At 42.9% G+C, this 25,329-nt stretch overlaps 1 protein-coding gene across 1 annotated transcript in view; it reads right to left on the minus strand.

The window, feature by feature from the left end:
* The window catches only part of CDH13 (cadherin 13), a 425,229-nt gene extending 401,026 nt beyond the window's left edge, over positions 1 to 24,203 (minus strand). The window contains exon 1 of the mRNA XM_034426532.3: positions 23,873 to 24,203. Within this exon, the coding sequence (XP_034282423.1) occupies positions 23,873 to 23,917 (45 nt within the window). The 5' untranslated portion in view covers positions 23,918 to 24,203. The remainder of the gene's footprint in view (positions 1 to 23,872) is intronic.
* Between the last annotated feature and the right edge of the window lie 1,126 nt (positions 24,204 to 25,329).

Raw genomic sequence — 25,329 nt, forward strand, 5'->3', positions numbered from 1 at the left:
CTTTCAAGATCCGACGTAAAGCATGGACAGGCAACATCTAAAGTTACTTATGGTTCCTCAAATGATGTTCTTTACTTAAAACCCATGCACACACACACACACACACACACACACACACACACACAAACATGCATACAAATACAGCTTTAGACTTGAGATCATCCAAAACATATTGCAATGCTGCCAGTTTGGAGGGTTTTAGGTGTTGCTAATGCATCTGGGCTAAACTGTGAAATTGAGAAATGCTTTGATTGAATATAGAGATAATAGAGTAGAATAGCAGAGTTGGAAGGGACCTTGTAGGTCATCTAGTCCAACCCGCCCCCCACCCAAGCAGGAGACCCTACAACATTTCTGACAAATGGCAGTCCAGTCTCTTCTTGAAAGCCTCCAGTGATGAAGCTCCCACAACTTCCGAAGGCAACTTCTGTTCCACGGATTGATGGCTCTCACTGTCAGAAAGTTCCTCCTTATTTCTAGGTTGAATTTCTCCTTGATCAGTTTCCATCCGTTATTCCTTGTCTGGCCTTCAGGTGCTTTGGAAAATAGCTTGACCCCCCTCCTCTCTGTGGCAGCCCCTCAAATATTGGAACACTGTTCTCAGCTCACAACTCTAACTGAGCATGGAATTTCAGTTGTAGGCCATGTTGGTTGTTAAGTGAAACCTCATGTGATCGTGCCCGATTTTGCAACCTTCTTTATGGCAGTCATAAAGCAAGAAAGCAAAAGCTGATTTCCAGAAAATATATATATATATATCTTCAAAAATTGCATGTCTGTAGGACACTGCAAACAGACGTAAAAAGACAACAGGTTGCCAAATGCCCAAAATGCAATCATGGCTCTACAGGGGTGTATCGGTCAGTGGTGAAATTCAAATTTTTTTACTACTGGTTCTGTGGGCATGGCTTGGTGGGCATGGTGAGGCTTGGTGGGCGTGGCTTGGTGGGTATGGCAGGGGAAGGATACTGCGAAATCCCCATTCCCTCCCCACTCCTGAGGGAAGGATATTGCAAAATCTCCATTCCCACCCCACTCTGGGACCAGCCAGAGGTGGTATTTGCTGGTTCTTCAAACTACTCAAAATTTCTGCTACCGGTTCTCCAGAACTGTCAGAACCTGATGGATTTCACCCCTGGTATGAGTGTGTGTATGCACATGCGTGGCCATCAGAACTATGAATCAGAACTTAAACTTATATACTGTTTCACAGTACTTTACAGCCCTCTCTAAGCGGTTTACAAAGTCAGCATATTGCCCCCCAAAATTTTGGGTCCTCGTTTTACCCACCTTGGAAGGATGGAAGGCTGAGTCAACCTTAAGCCTGGTGAGATTCGAACTGCCAAATTGCAGGCAGCCGGCAGGCAGCAGAAGTAGCCTGCAGTACTGCACTCTAACCACTGTGCCACTGCAGCTCATAATAAGTTGATCAAAGAACCAAATGGAATCTCCCTTTAACTGCAATTTTCAAACTAGGTTTCTCCAAAAGGGTATCTTTGTCTAAAAATAAGGGTTGGAATGATGCTTCCCTTCCCACGTCCTTCAAACCTGCCTGGCAATCTTGAATTCAGGAAATGCCGCTTGGTGCTCGCTACAACTGTGTACTTATAATTTAAGACTTCGTGTCTTTGATGAAGTGGGGATCAAGATTGCAAAGTGCTAATCCCTGTAACACTCCACAAACACTTAGGCTGTAATAAGCCAATCTTTAAAGAACCAGAAGACTCTTGTTGTTTGAACAGGAGCCGAGGAACATGTAGGCCAGGTCAGCGAGAACAATTCAAGTGGCAAATGACTTGAATTGATTTTGCGGTATTAGGTCAACCGCATTCAAATCTCTTTCAGGTAATCTGGGTGTTTTCTGCTCACCCGTGCCTGTCTTTCATTGGCTCATTTCAAAGATCCAAATTCAATCCATTTGCTTCACTGCAGAGGTGGGTTTCAGCAGGTTCTGACCAGTTCTGGAGAACCGATAGCGGAAATTTTGAGTAGTTCGGAGAACCGGTAATAAAAATTCTGACTGGCCTCGCCCCCATCTATTCTCTGCCTCCCAAGTCACAGCTGAGCGGGAGGAAATGGGGATTTTGCAGTAACCTTCCCCTGGATTGGGGAGGGAATGGAGATTTTACAGTATCCTTCCCCTGCCACCAAGCCACGCCGACCAAGCCATGCCCACAAAACCAGTAATAAAAATTTTTGAAACCCACAACTGCTTCACTGATACAAACCTGTAAATTGAATCAAATTGAATGTCCAAAGTGATCCCACCTGTTATTCTGTTATCACTGACCTTTCCTGTTTATTAGTCCAAGGAGGAAGAAGTGTCCCTGTGATGGTCACTCTGCTGCCATTTTGGGACATTACCAAATGGTAGGGTTAAGAATAGTCAACACAGTACAAGAATTCTAGAAGGAACTATCAAAACCCACAATCTGGCTGAATTTCCAAAGCACTATTGCTGATCCTTCCCATAAACCGGAAGGTAGCACTTTGGTTAAAATAAGATGAGGCTTTACACAAACCTAGAGAGCAGATGAAAAAAAGTTTTGTCACAACAGACTTGTTTCTATGGCTGAGCATGGATGAACAGCCTGGAAATCTCATCCAAGTCTTAAATTCAGGGGTGAAATCCAGCAGGTTCTGACAGGTTCTGGAGAACCAGTAGCGGAAATTTTGAGTAGTTCAGAGAACTGGCAAATGCCACCCATGGCTGGCCCCAGAATGGGGAGGGAATGGAGATTTTGCAATATCCCTTCCCCAGGAGTGGGGTGGGAATGGAGATTTTGCAGTATCCTTCCCCCAGGAGTGGGGTGGGAATGGAGAATTTGCAATATCCTTTCCCCAGGAGTGGGGTGGGAATGGAGAATTTGCAGTATCCTTCCCCTGCCACGCCCACCAAGCCACACCATGCCCACCACGCCATGCCCACAGAACCGGTAGTAAAAAAAAATTGGATTTCACCACTGCTCAAATTCTACCATGGGTCATTTCAGCGTTGTAAACTGAAATTGGTTCAAGAATCATCCTGTTTCCCCATTATGAGAATTGTAAAAAAAAAAAAAATTACACATTATTGTAAGACATAATTAAAATAAAGTCATAATTAATATGGAAGTTACCTGGAGGTTTATAAAAAAAAGGTGTAAGCCACCGTGTAAATCCATTGGGCCAGAAAGCAAGATTATAATAATGTTAATTAAATTAAGTATATGTGGAGGAATTTTTTTATATGTGTTGTATTTTTTCTACCTCATTAAAATAACAAAATGTGAGATCTTTCATGTACAGGTAGTCCTCGACTTACGGCCGTAATTGAGCCCAACATTTGTGTCACTAAATGAGACAAAACTCACTTTTGTTGTTAAGTCAGTTCTGACACATTTTAAGACCTTTCCTGCCATGGTCGTTAAGTGAATCAGTTCGGTTATTAAGTTAGTAACATAATTATAAAGTAAAACTGGTTTCCCCATCGACTTTGTTTTTTAGAAGGTCTCAAAAGGTAATGACTCAGGGACACCATAACCGTCATAAGTATAAGTCAATTGCCAAACATCTGAATCTTGATCACATAACCACGGGGCTACTGCAACTGTCCTAAGTATGAAAAACAGTCGTAAGTCAATTTTTCAGTGCTGTTGTAACTTCGAACGGTCACTAAATGAACCGTTGTATGTCGAGGACTGCCTGTGTTGGAATCAAGCTAGCTTTTCTCTTGAAATCTGGTGCTTTATGGTTAGATTCTGTTTATTATTTATACTGCAGGTTCTTTGGAGAAAATATGGAGAAAGAATATTCACAGAAAAGAGCAATAGCAATAAGCACTTAAGACTTACCCATAGTAATTTACAGTGCTATGAGTAGTTTACAACATCAGCCTCTTGCTCCCAACAATCTGGGTCCTCATTTTACCGACCTTGGAAGGATGGAAGGCTGAGTGAAGTTTGAGTCGGTTGGGATCGAATTCTTGGCAGTGATCAGAGCTAGTTTGTAATATGGTATTCTAACCACTGCACCAGGAAGGAAGGAAGGAAGGAAGGAAGGAAGGAAGGAAGGAAGGAAGGAAGGAAGGAAGGAAGGAAGGAAAGAAGGAAGGAAGGAGAAAAGGTAGGGAGAGAAAGAACAAAGGGAAGGAAGGAAGGAAGGAAGGAAGGAAGGAAGGAAGGAGAAAAGGTAGGGAGAGAAAGAACAAAGGGAAGGAAGGAAGGAAGGAAGGAAGGAAGGAAGGAAGGAAGGAAGGAATAGCAATAGTCCTTAGACTTATATACCTCTGCACAGTATTTTACAGCCCTCTCTAAGTGGTTTACAGAGTCAGCCTCTTGCCCCCAACAATCTGGGTCTTCATTTTACCAACTTCGGAAGGATGGAAGCTGAGTCAACCTTGAGCCAGTCAGGATCGAACTGCTGGCAGTCAGCAGAATTAGCCTTCAATGCTGCCTTCTAACCACTGCCCCACCATGCCTCAACATTTGAGACCAACATTTTCAGGAGTTAAGTCCTGCACTTCACTCTTCATGAGATTCTAGACCCGAAAGAGGCAGAGATTCATCAGAAATGTAAGAAGAACATCTGGAAAAACAGATTGGGTTGGTCTTGAGAAGTTCTTGAGTGTCTACTCATACTGCTCTGACTAATGGCTACAGGCATTTCTTAGTAATGCCCACATTTTTTGAAAGAAGAAACTCAGAGAACGATTTTTTATTTAAAAAAACAGATAGTGGGACCATCTCAACTCTCCAGCAATTAGGCAAAGTTTTCTGAAACTCTAATAGATACAGTTCCTTGCAGTTCAAACTTCGTGATGAACAACAGCAATTAATGGAGCTAAGCAATATTCCAATACTTCTTGGCAATATAAGGTTGAAGATAGTTGAACTCTTCTGTGTTCTTATTCCTTTATTGGCACTTAAACTCCAGCAGTGCCAGATGAATCATGAAAGGCAGAAGTAAATACTGGGGACGCAGCAACAGTACATTAATTGTGTGTTAAGTCACAAGATTTGATGGCGAAAGATTTATTTAACTCATCCCAGTGCTGGACAAAACTAACAGCCTTGAGAAACGTATGAGAACTGATCTAGTTTCTACTAGTAAGGCTTTTTTGTTAAAAAAAATCAATTTATCGACTTAGCCGGGCAATTTTTTGTACTTGGTGTCCACTGTGTATTCACAGAAAGTGTTCTTTGCTTACTGTGGAATGTTTTTCTTGATTCAGTGTAGAGATATTTGTATACCACCGGAATGGGGGTTATTGTCATATAATGGGGTTAGGCAAAACAGCTATACAGGTACTCCATGAGTTATGAAAGTTCATTTAGTGACTATCCAAAGCTACAACAGCTCTGAAAGAATGGACGTACGACCGTTTTTCACAAAGCGGTTTTCATGGACTATCTGTATTTTTTGTAAAGGCACTTCAAAAGTTGTAATACTGTCTATTATTATAAAATTATGGTTCCATTTGCCAACCAATGCAGACATATGTAGATGCAGAGAGCTAATTCTGGAGGCTTTTTTTTTAATGTGATCACTAGGCTATTCTCCTAAGGAACCTCACTCTGCAGCTGGTTGGGTGAAAGATCATTATCCAAAGAAACCCACAGCTGGGCAAGATCTGGCAAAAAAAAACATCAATGCTGTCTGATAATCATGATTCTTCTCCAATTATCTTCTCTTGCTTCTATCTATTTCCTTCATCCTTTCAGCCAGCTGCATTAGGGATCTTTCTACATCTGAGTGCCAAAGAACCACCATGTTGGGATGAATTTCTGTGCAAATGCAAATTTTATCTCTGCTTGGTGTGCCACAGAAGTAATCTGTGGTCAAGAGCCTAGAGATTGGCTCTCGGTAATGGCATGTGGGAATGACCTTGATGTCAACTTGTGAAGCTTCCCTGACTTGCTCCCCAGTTGCCATAGGAAGAAGAGGACAGGAAGGAGAGTAAACAACATCAGAAGAAGCAGCAGCTGAGCCTGCAGAATAACAGAGTTGGAAGGGACCTTGGAAGTCTTCTAGTCCAACCCCCTACTCAAACAGGAAACCCTATAAATCAGGGATGAAATCCAGCAGGTTCTGGAGAAGCAGTAGTGGAAATTTTGAGCAGTTCGGAGAACCGGTAGTGGAAATTTTGAGTAGTTCGGACAACCGGCAAATGCCACCTCTGGCTGGCCCCAGAGTGCAGTGGGAATGGAGATTTTGCAATATCCTTCCCCCAGGAATGGGGAGGGAATGGGGATTTTGCAGTATCCTTCCCCTGACACACCCACCAAGCCACGCCCACAGAACCTGTAGTAAAAAAAAAATGGATTTCATCACTGCTATAAATGCGGGTGTGGCAAACATTTCAGAAGATACCCTCCCTAGTTTCTTGAACTGGAAAGTAGGAGGGGGAGGGACGAAGAGGCTTGCAAGATTCTGTTTAATGTAACCTCACTGTAAATTTAGAACAAGTTGCAACAGCACGGCAGTCATCAATCTTGCAACTCTGAAACACGGAGATTTGTGAAGCCAAAGAAGAACAAACTGGTAGCTTCCATAGATCAGAATAGGCAGCCTGGTAGCCCCCCCTCCTCCCAAGCATTTCATTTTAAGCTATTGGGGTTTCATTCCCAAATGCCAGAAACCGCTACTAATTCTTCTTTCTGTCCTCTATACATCACCAGGTACACCAAGAACAAGGAGCCACATTTCCCCTCCTGCCCTCTAAACTGCAAATCGACAACAGCCAAAAAATGGAGATGGAAAGTAAAATGAGAGAGAGGGAGGAAGGGAAGAAAAGAAAAGCTCATCCTTCAATCTGTTTTGCAGTTTTCAATACATTCATTTTTTATCTCCTCGCTCAGGGGTCCATTGTCAGCACGTGAAAAGGATACCGAGTTCAGCAGCTACATCAGCAAGAATCAAACTCCATATATTACTGTCGGGAGCTGGTTGCCTTTTCAGTAGCTTAAACAGATCCTGCACTGTCACCTTTCTGACACAAATATTACAGTGAAATGGAAACAGTCCAGCTACGAATGCATTAAGGCAGGGATTGTCCAACTTTGGCAACTTTTAAGACTTTGGGACTTCAACTCCCAGAATTCCCTAGCCAACCATGCTGGATGGGCACCCCTGACATGAGTGACGTTGAGCTGGCCACGCTCACCCCAGCCCCTGGAGGTCAAAACACAATCTTAAATTGAAAGATAGAGATAGAATAACAGAGTCAGAAGGGACCTTGGAGATCTTCTAGTCCAACCTCCTGCTCAGGCAGGAAACCCTATACCACTTCAGACAAATGGTTGTCCAATCTCTTCTTAGAAACTTCCAGTGTTGGAGAATTCACAACTTCTGGAGGAAAGTCGTTCCACCGGTTAATTGTTCTAACTGTCTGATGCAACCCTCAATGAAATCGTGCATAATGAATAACCTCCAAAGGATTTACAAAGCTTCCTCCATTTCAGAAAAAAAAGTGAGGGGAAAATTCTCAATAAATTCCTAGAAAAATAGCCATAATCATGTACTTGTTTACCTCGGCAGATAAAGGAAATAGACCAAATGCATCTATTCTTGTACTCTAAAGATCAGAAAAAAATCTATTTGCCTCCCATAGAGATGCCTATATTACCGCCTTGTCCTTTAAAAGCAATTGGAAAACCACCGTGGAAGATGCCAAATAAAACAAATTGTAAAAATTGACTAAAGAGCTTATAACCTGATTCATAGTGGGGGAAAAAAATGGAGTCCCATTCTAAATTGCACGAGGAGGGATATTTATTTAATACAGTATTGAAATGAGCAGGTCAAACTCGTTTTATTTATAGTGCCTCCCCTTTCTGAAGTGTAGGAAGAAGAAAATGAAAAATCAATTTCTCAACTTGAATTGTTTTCAAGTTTGTAGTGTTAAAGAGAGCGAGCTTTGATGATCCTTTTAGAGGATATTAAAATGCGCATTGTGTAAAGAATGCATAAAGAATGTTTATTAATGGGTGCTGTATTATGTAAATACTATTATAATATGGGATAGTCGTGCATTAATTAATTACTCCTGAAAAAGCAAAACTGAGAAACTCAGGTGTAAATATCTGCTCCATGTTACTCCATGCTTTGCATGTCTAGAAGTTTCTCAACTTATTTATGTGCTGGGCTTTCTCCGAGTGTGGGAAACAACGTCGTATGTCAAACAATCATATCACACCGAGATGCTCATGTATGGTTCTGTATCTTGTTCCATCTCTTCTTTATAGAGAAGAAATGCGGCCAAGTTGCTACCATCTTTTTTTGCAAAATGGAAAGGAAGGTGAGGCATAGCTTTCTTCACCAAGGGAGGTTTGGTTAAATTCACATGGATAAGAGCTTGTGTAGTATTAGGCTTTCAAGACCAAGAAAGATACATAGAGTTTCTTCTAAGTAGTTTCCTTGATGGTTCTTCGCTTATAGACAAAATCTTGCCGAACTAAAGCAGTTACTTGCATCATTAAAGAAAGACTCTGAGAACTTCTAGGGAGGAGCTGTCTGAACTCTCTTTCTCCCAACCAAAGTATCTAAACTTTGCTGTCTTGATAGAACAGAATATTTATTGCTCAGGGTTGAACTGTAGGGTTCTTGGTGCTCTCTGAGTTTTCTTGCAGATGTTTCATTACCAAATTGAATGACATCATTAGTGCAGAAACATCTGCAGGAAGAAGACCACCAGGCACCCTATTCTGCTGTTTCTAAGTGCTCCAGAATGCATCCCCTCCTTTTTGAAGACTACATTGCTTACCACATTGTATGACTCACATCTCAAAGGATCCAATCTGAATCAGTCACCTCTGAATCAGAGGTTTATTCTTCCAAGCTTTTGGACTCGTGCTGGAGCCCACCCTCAGGGAACTTCTCCCTCTTTCCATAACATTTTGGGGAGAGAGAAGTTCCCTGAAGATGGGCTCCAGAATGAGTCCGAAAGCTTGGAAGAATAAACCTCTGGCCCGGGTGACCGACTCAGATTGGTTCTTGCAACTTTATCCTAGGACACCTATACGATAAAGGTAAAGGTTCCCCTTGCACATATGTGGTAGTCATTCCCAACTCTATTGAACAGTGTTCATCTCCATTTCAAAGCCGAAGAGCCAGCACTGTCCGAAGATGTCTCCGTGGTCATGTGGACGGCATGACTAAATGCCAAAGGTGCAAGGAACGCTGTTACCTTCCCACTAAAGGTGATCCCTATTTTTCTACTTGCATTTTTTTAATGTGCTTTCGAACTACTAGGTTGGCAGTAGCTAGGACAAGGAACTGGAGCTCACCCCATTATGCAGCACTAGGGATTCGAACCACTAAACTGCTGACCTTTCAATCAACAAGCTCAGCATCTTAGCCACTGAACCACTGTGTCCCTAGGACACCTATATTTGCCTTCATTTCTTACAGCTTATTTACTGAGACAGAAATTCTTCACCTGTATGGCTCCAACCCAAGTGCACGTCAGAATGAGCAATGAGGAAAAATTCAAGCAACGTCACCAATGGATTCCTGCTTTCTTTCAATCTAGTAGAAGAGATCAACTGAACATTTCTGGGCACTACAGAAGAAGGGGGAAAAAACCCCACCACAAAACCAGCCCTGAGCATTTCTCTCTTAAAAGACCCCTTCAGAAACCCCAACCGAATTATCATTAGCCACTGTGCTAATAGCCTTCGTTCACTCAACAGGCAACCTCTTTTCTTGCCAAAGAAAACCATCAGGCTCTCTGGTTATAAGAGCCCAGCTTGGGGCAAGTTGGAAATCGTGACTCTGAGCCAATCTGCAGGTTAATGAGCTTCTTCATAATCACGAGAATACAATTTTGTTTGGCATTCAAAACATCATCCCATGTTTCCATCATTCAATCCTTCCGTCGGCCCATGGTTTTCGAGAGAGACCAAAATGCACCTGTTCAAAACACCACATCCAGCAGAGATATAACCCCACAGAGATATAAATGCCAGTCTGGGAAAGCATTTCCCAGTCACACAGCAATTTCGCTTTACTCTTTGCCTGACATTTTCTCTTTCCTTCTCTCTTTCCAAATTATATATATATTTGCCTCGCTGCATAACATTTTCCAGCAAGAAGACGCCACGATGCCTCCAGCAGGAGTGAGGCCAAACAGTTTCAACCGGGCATCCAGAGATGTGGTTTGTGGGAGTAAACCTACATATTACAAGGTCTACGTTTAAGCTTTTTGCAGGTGCCTTGCCCGTGGCTCAGAAGCAAAGTTCGATCTGTGGCATATCTGGAAAGGCACCAGAGTGGCATACTGAGAATCTGGAGAGCTGCTGTGCAATAAGGAGCATGCCAGGTTGTGGGCGGGAAGAGGTTGGTCGTGGAGCATGAATGCTCGCTCCATGCTCGTTCTAATGTAGAAATTGGAGCAAAGAATTGGTGTTTCAACAAAGAAGCGGTAGTCTATGAGTCACAGCTCAAGCCTAGTGATAGACTTCTTTGGCTTGTGTATTTAATAATTCTGTGGTGGAGAAAACCCTAGTGAGTATGCCAGATAAAAAATAACTTTCTCTCCAATATCTACATGAGATCCGGGAGAACGAAGATTACAGGCTGATAATGCGATCTCTGAGCCCTCTTTTTTCCACCCATTATGGCCATAAGTCACTTTTCTGATACCGTTATGACTTTGAATGGTCACTAAATGAACTGTTGTAAATCAAGGACTACCTGTGTATCAAGGAGGAGACTGCATTGATCTTGTTATTGGTTTTTTTGCTTTGTTTTCCTGCTGCCTGCCGAAAAAGAGAGCCATCTAAACTTCTGCTGAAGGTTGGCTGGCGGGGGAGAAAGCATAAAAACAACATCCTGTCCGTGACCCAGATGAAATTCTGTGCAACCCCCCCCCCCAAAAGCTACATTTCCATTTGCTTCTGTCGAGTCACCTCTGCTCCTCCATTTCTCCAAAGCAATGCACCTTCAGCCTCGGTATATCTACACCCACTTTGTTTTCATTCTAAAGGTTGCTAATTCTCATAGCTTTGATTGCCCTACTCAGTAAAATCCGCTCCCATGGGGAAAAAACATAGACCTCCTCGTCCCCGGGGAAATTAGTAGAATACTCCTTACAAAGCAGGAGTGTAGAAACACTCAGAAGCTGGAAAACTTGTCTGCTGCGATGCCTGGAGGGTGAAGCATCTTCGTTTTCAAACGGGCTCAGCAAAGCTGTTTTCCAGAGTGTTGTCCTCCCCTGGGAAGGAACGACAACTTCTGGAAGAAAAAGTGTGACTGCTTGATTTGCAGGAAGTTTTGCTGCCGTGCTAAAAAGAAAGAGATTAGAAGGCCTTCCAGGGAACCATGCAGAATTGTTAAAATTCAGGAGCAAAGAGGAGGAATATCCAACCCAAGGGAGGGATCTGTTCAGGGGTGGGCTGCTGGGGATTTGCAGGGGTTCAGGATAACTTCTAGCTAAGATTCTGTGCAGTTTGAAGAACCCCCAAATCCCACTCTTGGCTGGCCCCTCCTGCCCCTCCCAGGAGTCCCCACGTGGCCCGTTTTGAATGCAGGTAATTGCAGGGCGCATGCGGAAGTTTGGGGAGGGTGAAAAACAGGCCTATTGGAAGTTCAGGAAGGCCGGAAATGGGCCTGTTTCCAGCCTCCAGAGGGCCTCCAGAGCCTGGGGAGGCTGTTTTCACCCTCCCAGAGGCTCAAGGAAAGCCTCTGGAGCCTGGGGAGGGCAAAAATGCCCCCCCATGCTGTGGTGCAGGAAGTTGACTAGACCACACCCAAGCAGCAACCGGGCAGAGACCCCCTTTGCTAAAATTTGTGAAGCCCCCCCGGATCTGTTTATCCCTTGTGGATCCGAGCCAATTCTCACATTCCCATTTTCTGAAGGGCGAAAATAATTGGGGGGTCAACAAGTTTGTGGGGTTCTCTTTCAGCTGGGTGGTTTTCTTGCAGACATTTCATTACCGAACTAGGTGACCTCATCAGAGCTGTGCAAAACCACCATGCTTGGAGAGCCCCAAGGAGCCCACAGTTCAACCCTGTGATACAAATATTGTCTCCAATCGATAGTCCCAAAAGTGCTTTTTCAGGAGGCGACTGGACTTTCTTGGGTTTTTTTTTTTTTTTTTGCTTTTGAAGACATTTCGCTTCTCATCCAAGAAGCTTCTTCAGCTCTGACAGGATAGTGGGGAATGGATGTCAGAGCTGAAGAAGCTTCTTGGATGAGAAGCGAAATGTTTTTTTTTTAAAAAAAACCAAGAAAGTCCAGTTGCCTCCTGAAAAAAACACCTTTGGGACAACCATACAGAGGAATGACTGAGTCTGTCATCTGCACCTCCATAACTGTCTGGTTTGGCTCTGCAACCCAACAAAACAGACCAAGACTTCAGAGGATAATTAGAACTGCAGGAAAAACAATGGCTACCAACCTGCCTTCCATTGAGGACCTGTATACTGCACCAGTCAAAAAGAGGGCTGGGAAAATATTTACTGACCCCTCACATCCTGGACATAAACTGTTTCAACTCCTACCCTCAAAACGACGCTATGGAGCACTGCACACCAGAACAACTAGACGCAAGAACAGCTTTTTCCTGAACGCCATCACTCTGCTAAACAGATAATTCCCTCCACACTGTCAAACTATTCACTAAGTCTGCACTACTATTAATCTTCTCATCGTTCCTATCACCCATCTCCTCCCACTTATGACTGCATGACTGTAACCTTGTTGCTGGTATCCTTAAGATTTATATTGATATTGTTTTCTGATTGCTTATTTGTTCCCTATGACTATCATTAAGTGTTGTACCTTATGATTCTTGACGAATGTATCTTTTCTTTTATGTACATTGAGAGCGTATGCACCAAGACAAATTCCTTGTGTGTCCAATCACACTTGGCCAATAAAGAATTCTATTCTATTCTATTCTATTCTATTCTATTCTATTCTATTCTATTCTATTCTATTCTATTCTATTCTATTCTATTCTATTCTATTCTATTCTATTCTATCCTATCCTATCCTATCCTATCCTATCCTATCCTATCCTATCCTATCCTAACCATGACCTGGATGACTGAGAATCTCTACAGATTTTTTTCTCCCATAGGTATCAATTAGTTTCTTCATCTGATGTCCTTTGGTGTCCAGAATCCCACCTACCATGGATAGAAGGGTGTTGAAGTCCCACCATACCTACAGAGCCCGCAAGTAAGGAAAGGTGACTTGGAAGAAATCACACATGAAAAGGAAGGAGATCAGTTGCTTTCTGTTCCCAACTTGAGTTCTTCCTTTTGAGCAATCCAAAAACCCTACGGTCATTTTTGGCGCACCCACCAACCCCAAATGCAGTCTTGCTTTCGAGATCAAAGCCGACTCCGAACTCTCACAAACTCCGCAGAGAAAGCTCGCTTAACCTTTGCTGCATGACTGGGAGTCACTTTGGTGTTTTGCATGCAGCAGTCCTGGCTTGTTTCTTTGTTTGTTTGCTTGTTTGCTTGTTTGCTGTGCCGGTTTGTCCTAGTGGAAACGACAGCGGAGAAGGTCAGGAGGAACGCTGCCAATGCATAATCAAGCTGTTTGATCCAAAATTCAGAGCTAATGGGAAGCCGAACGTGTCCGACTCCAACCAAAATACAATTGTGAACATCGGAAGCCAAATGTCCCTGTGCTATCAGCTGATGTTGAACAACATATGCATGGAAAAAGAATTTTGATCGGCCCAGAAATTGCAAAGAAAGACAAAGTAGAGGACTTTTTTCAGACAGTCACTTGTCTTGAAAACATCTTAGGGAGATATATTCACATGAGCGAGATTCGAACAGCTTGACACAATGGTCAGATATGGGAGATCCCATTCTATACCTGACAATAAGCGTCTCTGCATTTGTGGAGCGGCAGAGATCGAGGACCTGGCTCACATCCTATTTGACCATTGCTTGTATAAGGGGGTAAGAGACAGGTACCGTGGTCCATATACCAAAAAAACGACCCATTGGGATCCCCATATCAAAACAACTTACTTTATGTGCGCCCAGAACCTGAAAATAACATTTAACACAGCACAAAATGGTTCGGTTGAGATCTGCATATGTGGGACTGATTGGGGTAGATTGTAAGGGTGACAGCGAAACATAATTTGATGTCATTTTATTCTATTTTACATATTTATGTATTAAATTATGTTGTATCTTATCCTATAACTATTGTATTTTACCCTACTCTTATTTTAAATGGTTTGTATAACATTTTATTGGCAATATGTGTTTAAACATTGTGCTTTGATATGGCCTATTGGCTAATCAATATAATAATAATAATAATAATAATAATAATAATAATAATAATAATAATAATACCAGAGTCGAAGAAAAAGAACTGGAAAAAATCATGGAATATTGCAACCTGGCCATCGAAACTACATGGCTATGGATGAAACATGTAAAAGTAATACCCATTGTCATCGGGGCACTTGGTACCATGTACAAGAATTTTATAAGATACATCAGCAAATTGCAGCTTCCTGCAATAACAGCAGTGGAACTGCAAAAAAAAAACAAAAACAAAAAAAAACTGTGCTACTTGGAACATCGTACCTCTTAAGAAGGTATTTGGTTGATCCCTAGGATGCTGGCAGCAACCTGTATCAACCATTAGCACCAGTCAGTGGTATTTGTGACGCATTTTTGAATGTTCAAAATTCAGATGCTTTGCAACTGCTTTATACTTTATGCTTTATGCTTTATACAGAGCCTTGGTACTACAGTGGTTTAAAGCACCCTGTTATTAACACAGCTGCCTGCAATTTACTGCTGGTTCGAATCTCTCCAAGGCTCAAGGTTGACTCAGCCTTCCATCCTTTCTAAGGTAGGTTAAATGAGGACCCAGTTTGTGGGGGCAATAAGCTGACTTTGTATAAATATACAAAAGTATGAAGGCTATTGCTTCTGAGTCTCCGGAGAAGGGCGGCATATAAATCAAATTAAATAAAAATAAATAAATAAAAATAAATACTTATGACCGTTCCTGGGTCCCAAGGTCATACAATCTCCTTTTGCGACCTTCAGACAAGCAAAGTCAATGGGGAATCCAAATTCACTTAACAACAGTGTTCCTAACTTAATCACCGCAGTGATTCCCATAACAACCGAGGCAAGATAGGTTGCAAAATGGGGCAACATTCACTCAACAAATGTCTCACTTAACAATAGAAATTTGGGGCTCAGTTGTGGCCGTAAGTTGAGGACTACCTGAATTTAATCATTGGCTTGGTTTTGACTAATGATAAGGAGGGTTAAAGCCCGCTGCTTAAGATAGTACCAATTTGGCAAACATCAAAACTTTTTTAAAAATTATTTTTAACTGGAGTGCGTGCTATTTCATTACTGCTGCCGAGCTTTTCGAAATGGATTGCTTATTGTGTCTAGATGTTTATTTTTAAATAGGGCTGTTTAGTCACAAAGATACCACCCCCAGCTCTTCACAACCCAGGCGTTTCAGCTCGCTGGCTGAGTCTGCTTTATATTCCTTTAAGCGCTAAACAGAATTGATCTGGGAGCCTGATATCGGCAATCCCACACTCTGCGTTCAAACAATTCGGCATGCATTACTCACCGGGTCACTCGGAAGCTAATTTAACATGATCTTTGAGTTTGGTGGTTTGAAGACGCTCTCTTCTCCAGTCCATCTTCATACTTTTAAATAGGTGTGGAAAAGGAGCGCTGAAAATCTCAGGATAGTTGATTAAAACAGCCGTACCCCGCTTCAAAAAACGACAGTCTTTTGTATGAATGCTTTGTCAGGCTGAAGGGCTGTCTATCCATATCCAGGTTATACATGTTTTAAAAGTAGGGCTGCACAGTGATGGGATCCTACCAGTTCTACCCGGTTCGGGCGAAGTGGTAGCGGCGGCAGCTGGAGGCTCCACCCACCTGCTCGCACGTCATCACGGATGCTCTGTGCATGTGCAGAAGTCTCTGTGCGTGCGCAGAGGTGGTGCATGCGCTCACATTTCTGAACCGGTAGTGAAGGTAAATGAATACCACTACTGGGGCTGCCCATCAAAACTTAGCATCCTAAATTGCATTAACAGAGGGATACAGTCAAGATCAAGTGAGGTACTAATACCACTCTATAAAGCCTTAGTAAGACCACACCTAGAACACTGCATCCAGTTTTGGTCACCACACTATAAAAAAGACATTGATACTCTAGAAAGAGTGCAGAGATGAGCAACCAAGATGCTTAGGGGACTGGAGGCTAAAACATATGATGAAAAGAAGGACCAGGGGAGACATGAGAGCAGTCTTCCAATATTTGAGGAGCTGCCACAGAGAGGAGGGAGTCAAGCTATTTTCCAAAGCATCTGAAGGCCAGACAAGGAATAATGGATATAAACTGAACATGGAGAGATTCAACCTAGAAATAAGGAGAAATTTTCTGACAGTGAGAACAATCAACTGATGGAACAGATATTGCCTTCGGAAGTTGTGGGAGCTTCATCACTGGAGGCTTTCAAGAAGAGATTGGACTGCCATTTGTCAGAAATAGTGTAGGGTCTTCTGCTTGGCTGGAGGGTTGGACTAGATGACCTACAAAGTCCCTTCCAACTCTGTTAATCAATAATCTCTGCCAAGACAGTCACAGCTAGCGATCTGGAAAATATCTTCCTTGCTTTGTGTTAACTTTCAGTTGATGGTTTTCTTGCAGATGTTTCATTACTCTACTAGCATTGATGATGTTCCCTAGTTGGATCACGAAATGTTGCCAAGAAAACAATTAAGCTCAGAAAGCACCAAGGACCCCACACCATGGAAAGTTAACACAAAACAAGTAAGATTTTTTTTAAGATTGCTATTCTATTGGTGCTTTCAGTGATTTTTTTTTTCTTTTGTGGACTTTAAGCAAAGGCAAACATCCAACTGTGAATCAAACTAGACCAAATAGTGCTCAATTCTGGCTCCTTCTGCATTGTCACCAACTTCAACACCAAAAGTATTTCCAACACTTTCAACCTAGGAACATGTTCTACAAGGATCTTCCCCTTCTTCCCCCTTCAGCCAGCCAATCCTTTCTCCAGGTTGCCAATCATCCAGTGCTAAAGTAGGGCCTTCCCAACACTTCTTCCCCTCACCAGAACTAGTTCTATATGCCTGTGTATATTTCTCAACCTCTCCTACTTTAAGCAGTGTAGACCTCAATGGGCAGAACTTCCCAGAGAAGCATTCTGTGAGTTGAAGTCCTCCCATCTTAAAGTTTGCTGATTGAGGAATTCTGGGAGTTGAACTCCCCATCTCATTGCTGAGGTTGAGAAATGCCAATCTGACCCACAACTGTAGATCAAACCCAGTCAATCCATCGTCATTGCTTCTGAAGTCAATTGGCTTAGCACACAATGATTGTTGGAAACTCCACAGCACTCTGAGAACATCTGAGGGTAAAGCCAGTGTTGGTCTTCAAGAAAAGATCAACAGCCATTTGTCCAGGATGCAATAAGGCCTCCTGCCTTGGAAAATGGGTTGGACTAGAAGACCTCCGAGGTCCCTTCTGGCCTTAAGATTCTATGTTTCTAAGGATCACTGGCAGCATCAAAGGTTTTTCCATGGCAGTGAAGATTCCTTGCATTCAGCTTTACTGGGAAGACCTAGGAATATCACACTTGCAAACTTTCTTCTGGTTTGGGGACAGTTCCCAAATAAGCATTTTGACTCAAGGGTTCTGATTTGAATATAACAACACTGGGTCCCTGGGCATGAAGTCATTTAGATGGTATGGACCACATGTCCCATGTTCACATTTCCTTTTATAATAATCATAATCATAAGTTTATTTGTCAAGTATATATAAGATAACAGGTAAAAGTATAAACATAATTTGAATACATGAAAAGAGTAAGTAAAAAGGAATATTAGGACAAGGACGGTAGGCACACTGGTGCACTTATGCACACCCCTTACAGACCTCTTAGGAATGGGGTGAGGTCAACAGTAGGCAGTTTAAGGTTAAAGTTTTGGGGGTTTGGGGAAGAAGCTACAGAGTCAGGTAGTACATTCCAGGCATTGATCACTCTGTTACTGAAGTCATATTTTCTGCAATCAAGTTTGGAACGGTTTACCTTGAGTTTGTATCTATTATTTGCTCCTGTATTGTTGTGGTCGAAGCTGAAGTAATCATTGACAGGAAGGACATTGTGGCAGATAATTTTATGTACTAAGCTTATTTCAGATTGAAGTCGCTGAAGTAGACTGAAGTAGTTCTAAGATGTCTAAACCCAAAATTTGCAATGCTAAAATGTTTGCTCCTAGCACACACCTCTTTTTGACAGCTGGAAATCCATCAGTTAGGCTGGCTTGAACAAGAAGATACCAAACTGGGAGGAAAGAACCCGTGTTCAGTTTCCCACTTTATTTAGACTTTGTTTCATTGCAGGAATACCTATTCTTTTCTCTCTGTAGCTACAGCCATTCTTTTCAAGGCTTTCTGATTTTCACGCTGTGCAGGGAGCCCTCTTCTGGAGAAACAGAACAAACGTTGGTCGTTTCTAGATCTCTCTCTCTCTCTCTCTGGGTGTGCTTTATAATTCACTGCATTTCTTTAAAAACTTCCACACTGTATCATTTTTAGCTTTACATCCCTTTGCAATGAAAGCTCAATCTATTATTTTTGTATTCACGTACCAGCTTAAATAATGATGCACTTTTATTTCCTGGCCATCAGTTGGGCTCGCCCAATGTTCTGACAGCTCGTTTGCAAATGACAATCTCTTGTTTCCATATATCACTTTTGACAAAAAAAAAAACCCTAAATAAATCATGCTTTGGTGTGCTGCAGTGCATGGATCCAGACAAGCTATGACTACTCAACTAATCAGGGCTAAAAACCAGCCATGGCTTAATGTAACATTTGAAGCCAGGCATTTTCAAAGCTTAGCTGTCATGGCTGCCATCCAATGATGGAGCTGGTCATACCTCAGAACTATGACATATAGAACCTATTTTGTGTCCCCTGCTGGAGAGCCTATCTTCTCCCAGAATCCCATTTGCATAGAGTGTATTGCAGCCTGCTAATGACACATCAGCATACTAAAAAGCAGAGACATCACCCTGCCAACAAAAGTGCATATAGTAAAGGTCATGGTTTTCCCAGTTGCAATGTATGGCTGTGAAAGTTGGACCATAAGAAAGGCTGAGCGCCAAAGAATTGAGTGGTGCTGGAGAAGACTCCTGCGAGTCCCTTGGACTGCAAAGCGGTCAAACTAGTCAGTCCTAGAGGAGATCAATCCTGACTGCTCTTTAGAAGGCCAGATCCTGAAGAGGAAACTCAAATACTTTGGCCACCTAATGAGAAGGAAGGACTCCCTGGAGAAGAGCCTGCTGCCTGGGGAAATGTGGATAAAACACATAGTGCTCCAGGATGAAAAGAAAACATGGAAGAGGTTCAGTGGCTAAAGCAAGACCAATAAGAGGCATTTAAGCTGGAAGATGAAACTGAATTACTTTGGCCACCTAATGAGAAGGAAGGACTCACTGGAGAAAAGCCTAATGCTGGGAATGATTGAGGGCAAAAGAAGAACGGAACGACAGAGAACGAGGTGGCTGGATGGAGTCACTGTAGTAGTTGGCGTGAGCTTAAATGGACTCCAGAGGATGGTAGAGGACAGGAAAGCCTGGAGGAACCTTGTCCATGGGGTCACAATGGGTCGGACACGACTTCGCAATTAACGACAACAATGACACATCATAAAGAAGGGCTAAAACTGTCTATTGGGCATCTTGAAATATCTGCTTCGTCACTTAACCATAACTGTCAGTTCTGCTGCTTCTCTGCTTGTGGGATGTTCTACAGTATCTTGACAACTCAACTAGATCCATCTTGTTTGAGATTTGAGAAAGGGAGGCCCATATAGCAAAAAGGACAATGAGGGAAAGTTGTGTTTGAGTTGACTTGACCTCACAAGGGAAGATGGGTATCATAACTTGTGGGAGGCCATATATACTCTCTCCTTTTTGCAAATGGTCAAAACTCACCCCTGTGGAAAGGATGTGCACCAGATACGGGACAAGGGGAGTCACTCCCATCCTGATGCAACTCCAAAACTACAGCAAAATGACATAAGGCCTAACCCTAATCTGCCAATGTTGCCTCTGTGTGGACACATAATCATCTGTACATACACGGAATGTGTGAAGGTGCCCAGACTAAAAGCTCATCAATCCACCTCAGCCTCAATTTTCCCAATCTTAGAAGCAGAAACATCAAAGAATGACCTAGCAGCATGCTGGGTAAAAAGTAACAAAACTAATTGAACTAATTTCTTCAAATTTAGACCTAAAGGCCTGTGCACAGCTATTATTTTATTCTTTAATCACTGTGGCTGCCAAACTTGAGATTTTCACATGTCTTTGAAAGATGCTTTGTGTTGAAAGGCATTAGGGCAATGGATGTATTCTCTATCAGTTGATCAAAACCAGTGGTGAAATCCAATTTTTTTTTTACTACTGGTTCTGTGGGCGTGGCTTGGTGGGTGTGGTGTGACTTGGTGGGCGTGGCAGGGGAAGGATATTGTGAAATCTTCATTCCCACCCCAGTCTGGGACCAGCCAGAGGTGGCATTTGCCAGTTCTCCAAACTACTCCAAATTTCCACTACTGGTTCTCCAAACTGCTCAAAATTTCCGCTACCGGTTCTCCAGAACCTGTCAGAACCTGATGGATTTTACCATTTCTGTGCTGGATCAAGGAAGGAAACATGAATGCTGCTGAACAGGAAAATAATATATTACTGCCACAGACAAACCTTGCTAGATAGCTTGGAGCAAGTAACTTCACCCCTTCCTTACAGCTTGCAGTCTCTGAAGCATTAAAGTCCTCGAAAGTTGACTAAAACGGTTTTTATCAAAATAGCTCCTGTAACAACTTTCCTTCTCCTTCCAGCTTGCCAGCTGTTGCAGAGTCTTCTCCACACCCCTTTCTCCCAATATTTCTACCACATACTAAGACTTGTTGAAGTGCAACATGGCAAGCAGACTGTCATTATTTCCTAACCGAAGGGAGTAGCTTCCTACTGCGGAGCACAAGCCGTGTGCCTCCCTGCCCAGACAGATTGGCCACATTGTCAGAGTTAGCTCATTCAGCTGTTTCATGTTAACTTCCCACCACAAAATAGGATCTTGTGGGGTAAGATCCCAAATAAAGTTGAAATCATAAAGCCCTATGATTTGATTTTCTAATAAGAGACATTTAAGAGAGGATGATATGGATTTTTTCCCCTACGAAAGCCATGAAATATAGCCAAGAGAAAAGTGAATTGGCTTTCCTCCGTTGTCCTTATCCATAGGAATTGTGGGGTCGGGAACAGAACCTGAATCAGTCAACGTGATTTAGAGTAGGAATTTTCTCCTTCATGATGGCTGTGGATCCTGCTTGTCCTTCTGCAAAAGAACAAGCGAGCATTTACAGTCATCCTACTCGATAGATGAAGCTGAGATCTAGTGACTTGCCTAAAGCCACTGAAGAAGTTTCAGAGAAGAGTAACTCTTAACCCTAACCCTAACCCATGATATGCCATATGCTAAATAAATAAATAGAGAGGACCAATATGGAATTGGATAATCAAGACCCTTTCCCTTTCCTTTCATCCAAATGTCTCAAAGTCAAACTATCAGCATCCTTAAAAAAGACAGTTCTCCAGATCAAAACAATCACATTTTCTTTGCTTTAACAATGACTTCAAGCATTGCACCCTTGGCAGAGCAAATCCGTTCAGTCATTTGAGAGGGAGGGGCCCTTTCCACTAAGTCATGGTTTGTTTAATCATAGTTTCTTCCATCAAACCCAGTTGGAGTGCTGAACTGACAGCTATGGTTTACAAATCACGATCGGCGGGTTGGAGTAATGCATTAAACCCAAACGAAGCAAATTGGGAGTATTGTTAGCTTGGCATTAGATCGCAACCTTCAGTCTGAATCGCTAACCAGAGCTGAGTCCACCTTAGCTCTTCAATCATTTTGGTTAAGATTCCTAATCAGGTTGCGCAAGGAACAAATAAACATTGCATCTCTAGCCCCTAAACATCATTATATGTGTCTAATTTACACAATTCCATCATTTGAACATGAAGGCACTGCATTAACCATCCCACCACTCTTAACATTGGTTGCTGAAACCATTGTCTGCTACGCTACCAGCCAAAATTACAGTTTCCCATGTTTTTTTTTTAATCTTCATTTTACTGGGTACAACTGGGAAAAAGTCAATCTTCAGTGTCCCAACTTTGAAGAAATTTCCTTCTGGACAAAGCCAGGATCCAATTTTATGTTGAGCCCACACTGTTGTGTTTGGAGATTTTGTGTCAGAACCCCTTAGAAGTGGGAACGCAGCATAAGTACAATCAAAGCAACCAAAACAGGCAAGGTTTTGTGACTGCTTTGATCGACCATAAATGAGAGGACGGAAAGAAGTTAGGCAGAAGAAGGCACCCACTCTTAGGAGGCAAACATGTGCTTTGCATACCTAAGTTCCAGGTTCAGACTTTAACGACAGGTAGCAAAAATGGTCAGGTATGCAGTGATGGGATAGGAGGGAAAAATCCTGCTCTCTGCTTTGGACACTGGAGAATCATGCAACGTAAAATGCTGGATTAGTTGGACACCCGGCCCAATTGCTAGAAAGCAGTTGTTTTCTGCCGCTTCCAACCTCAAGGGTTAAATCCAAAGCAAGCCCGATCCCCAGACCTAAAAAGGAATTAGCTTATTATTTCTTTTTTTTTTCTACGCCTGAGTATCCACCCCTCGAATGGAAAAAGACAGTAAGGGAAGCACTTTCACCTCCTAAGAGAAGCAAGACGAGGCAAGGCAAAGCAAAGCAGCTCAGACACCAGAGAGAAACTCGCAACATCATGTCACACACCACAACAAATCACCCTTCGGTACAACACCAGACCTTCTAAAAAAAATAATAATAATAAAATCTGTGGGTATCTTCCCAGAAGGAAGACTCCTACCTCCCACCCCCCTCCACCCTGCCGACAGGAGTTTAGAAGTTGCAGCCTTGCTAGTTCCTTGGCTTTTGACAGACAGGAACAGCAGGATATCACAGCAGCCTCTGGATTTTAAAAAGGCTGGGTGTCTTCCTCGCCCCCACCCCAGCCCCATTCCACTCTTTTTGCTGCCTTTCTGGAAAGGGGGAGGATTTATGATAGTTGAGAAGAAACTGGGGAAGGAGGGGGGGAGAGATAGTGACTAATGCTCAATTTTGCAAATCCACTAAGGATTTGGGAGGAGGACTCTGGAGAAGGAGCTCCCGACAATCTCGTTCCTTTTTTCTTTTCTTTTTCCATTAAATTCTACATTTCTTTCCAGGGAGGGTTGAACCAGATGAGGAACTGCTTGTAACGGATATCTCTTTCCCCCCCCACCCTCCGCTGCCCACCCACCCACCCACCAAAAAAAGGGCACGGAAAAAAGAAGGAGCAAATCAAAGTTGAAGCATATTAAAACAGATGGGGGAAACAAAATCTCGCCTGGTCCTTGCTACACGTTCAAGACCACTGCTTCACTTCTGTAAATAGGGGGATAAAATATCCTTTGCGTTTGCATGCTCAAACCCACCCGTCTACGCGCACAGCTAGGATCCCTACAAATGTGTACGTGTGTGTCTGTGTGTGTCTTTTATCCCTGGGATTGGAGACTAACCCGGCATTTCTGTCTCGCAGAAGCTTTTCTCACATCCTCTGCACAGGGTTCCTAGTCAGCCCCTGAGAAATCAGACACTTCCAAAGAGCCAAATGCAAAGAGAGAGAGAGAGAGGGAGAGAAACAGAAGAATCAAAGGGAGAGAAGGAGGGGGAAAACCCCCCCAGAAATGGTAAAGAAATCCCACACAGTTCCAAGGACCAAAAATCACCAGAACCAGATGCCTTACCTGACAGAGGATGAAGACGACCGTAAGTTGAACGTTGTGCTGCATTGTGTTCGCTTAGAAGCTACCGGAGGTATTTTCCTGCATGCACTCAGCTGCACTGAGCATATTTTCCGCTGTGGAACAGCCTTTGAGGAGAGGCAGAGTGCGAGAGAGGGAGAGAGAGAGAGAGAAAGAGAGAGAGAGAGAGAGAGAGAGAGAGGGAGACTGTCTTGAGAGCTGGCCAACTTCCCAAATAGAGAGCAACATCACCACCAAAGCATTGGATAAAGGCTGATGACCAGAACCAATAGCGGTACAAGGATGCTTTCTTCACCAATGTTCTTCCTTCTTTTTTCCTTCACCCCCCCCCCCCCCACTTTTGCATCACACAGCTTGGGCACGGTCCCCACTCGCCAAATGCAATTCTTTCAGAAAAGCTCCATGCACGGGGAAAGAAGGAAGAAAGTCGCTGCTTAAGAAATCACACATTTCGTGGATGGGGTTTTGAAAGGCAGGCACAGTTCTCCGCTTCCCCTTCCCTGCTCCAGATTTGCACTGGGAGGGCATTGTCAGCGCTGGCAGCCAGTGTGATAGCAAGCATGGCACTTTCTTTATGGGGGGGGTGTTAATTGGGAGGGCTTTATTCTGAATAAATCAAAGCCAAGGCCACCACTGGGTTTTGGATGCTTCCAAAGTGTTGTAAAGTCTGAGCCGGTCAAGTCCCTTCCATGGAGACCAGAAATCCTGACTGGGTTTTCACTTCCTCTTACAAACGAAAGGGAAGACAGATCGAGCTGACTTGATGAGAAAGATCCAACCCAGGGCCAGAGTTAGGGGTGGACTTGGTCCTTCGGAGCAGAGATCCGAGATGACAGTTTTCAACAGTCTTATCTCCTTGCAGAAGATTCTTCAAGATTGTTCCCTGGACCAAAATCCACGTAGCACACTTGGAGCCTGGAATGTCAAAAGACAGCATTGTGAACATGCCAATTTCAGTCCTACATACCACAACCCTGCAAAGCAAGCCAGTGTTGCCTTACAACAAAATAAGAGTTGCAGCTTTGAAAAGGGTTTTCTTTCCAAATAATTGCAGAGCCTCATCTAACATAAGCACAGTGTAGGTCTTGAAAACTGAGTGAGTCCAACTTCTAGCACTCATTGATTAGAGAATTCGTTCAGACAGAGTCCCTGTGACTTATGTTAAGCTCTCCCACCCTCCAAAGAATGCAAGATCAAAGAGATAACTATCTTTTTTTCTCCCTGTATTGGAAGGACCATGAAATATCCACCTGATCATCATTCAAGTTTTTAGATACTTCCTGTTTCTTCCTGAGTCAGACTCGATGACTCAATATAACCAACTGAACATATTTGTTGTGACCCAGGCCCAAGTAGGTAGTATTAGAGGTGAACAGTTCCAAAACAAACAGACTTTATTAGAACAGCTGAGAATTAACTCATTCTCAGCGTAGTCCAAA

This window comes from Pantherophis guttatus, chromosome 11 (assembly GCF_059756535.1).
Source record: "Pantherophis guttatus breed Tessera chromosome 11, ASM5975653v1, whole genome shotgun sequence".
Taxonomy (NCBI): domain Eukaryota; kingdom Metazoa; phylum Chordata; class Lepidosauria; order Squamata; family Colubridae; genus Pantherophis; species Pantherophis guttatus.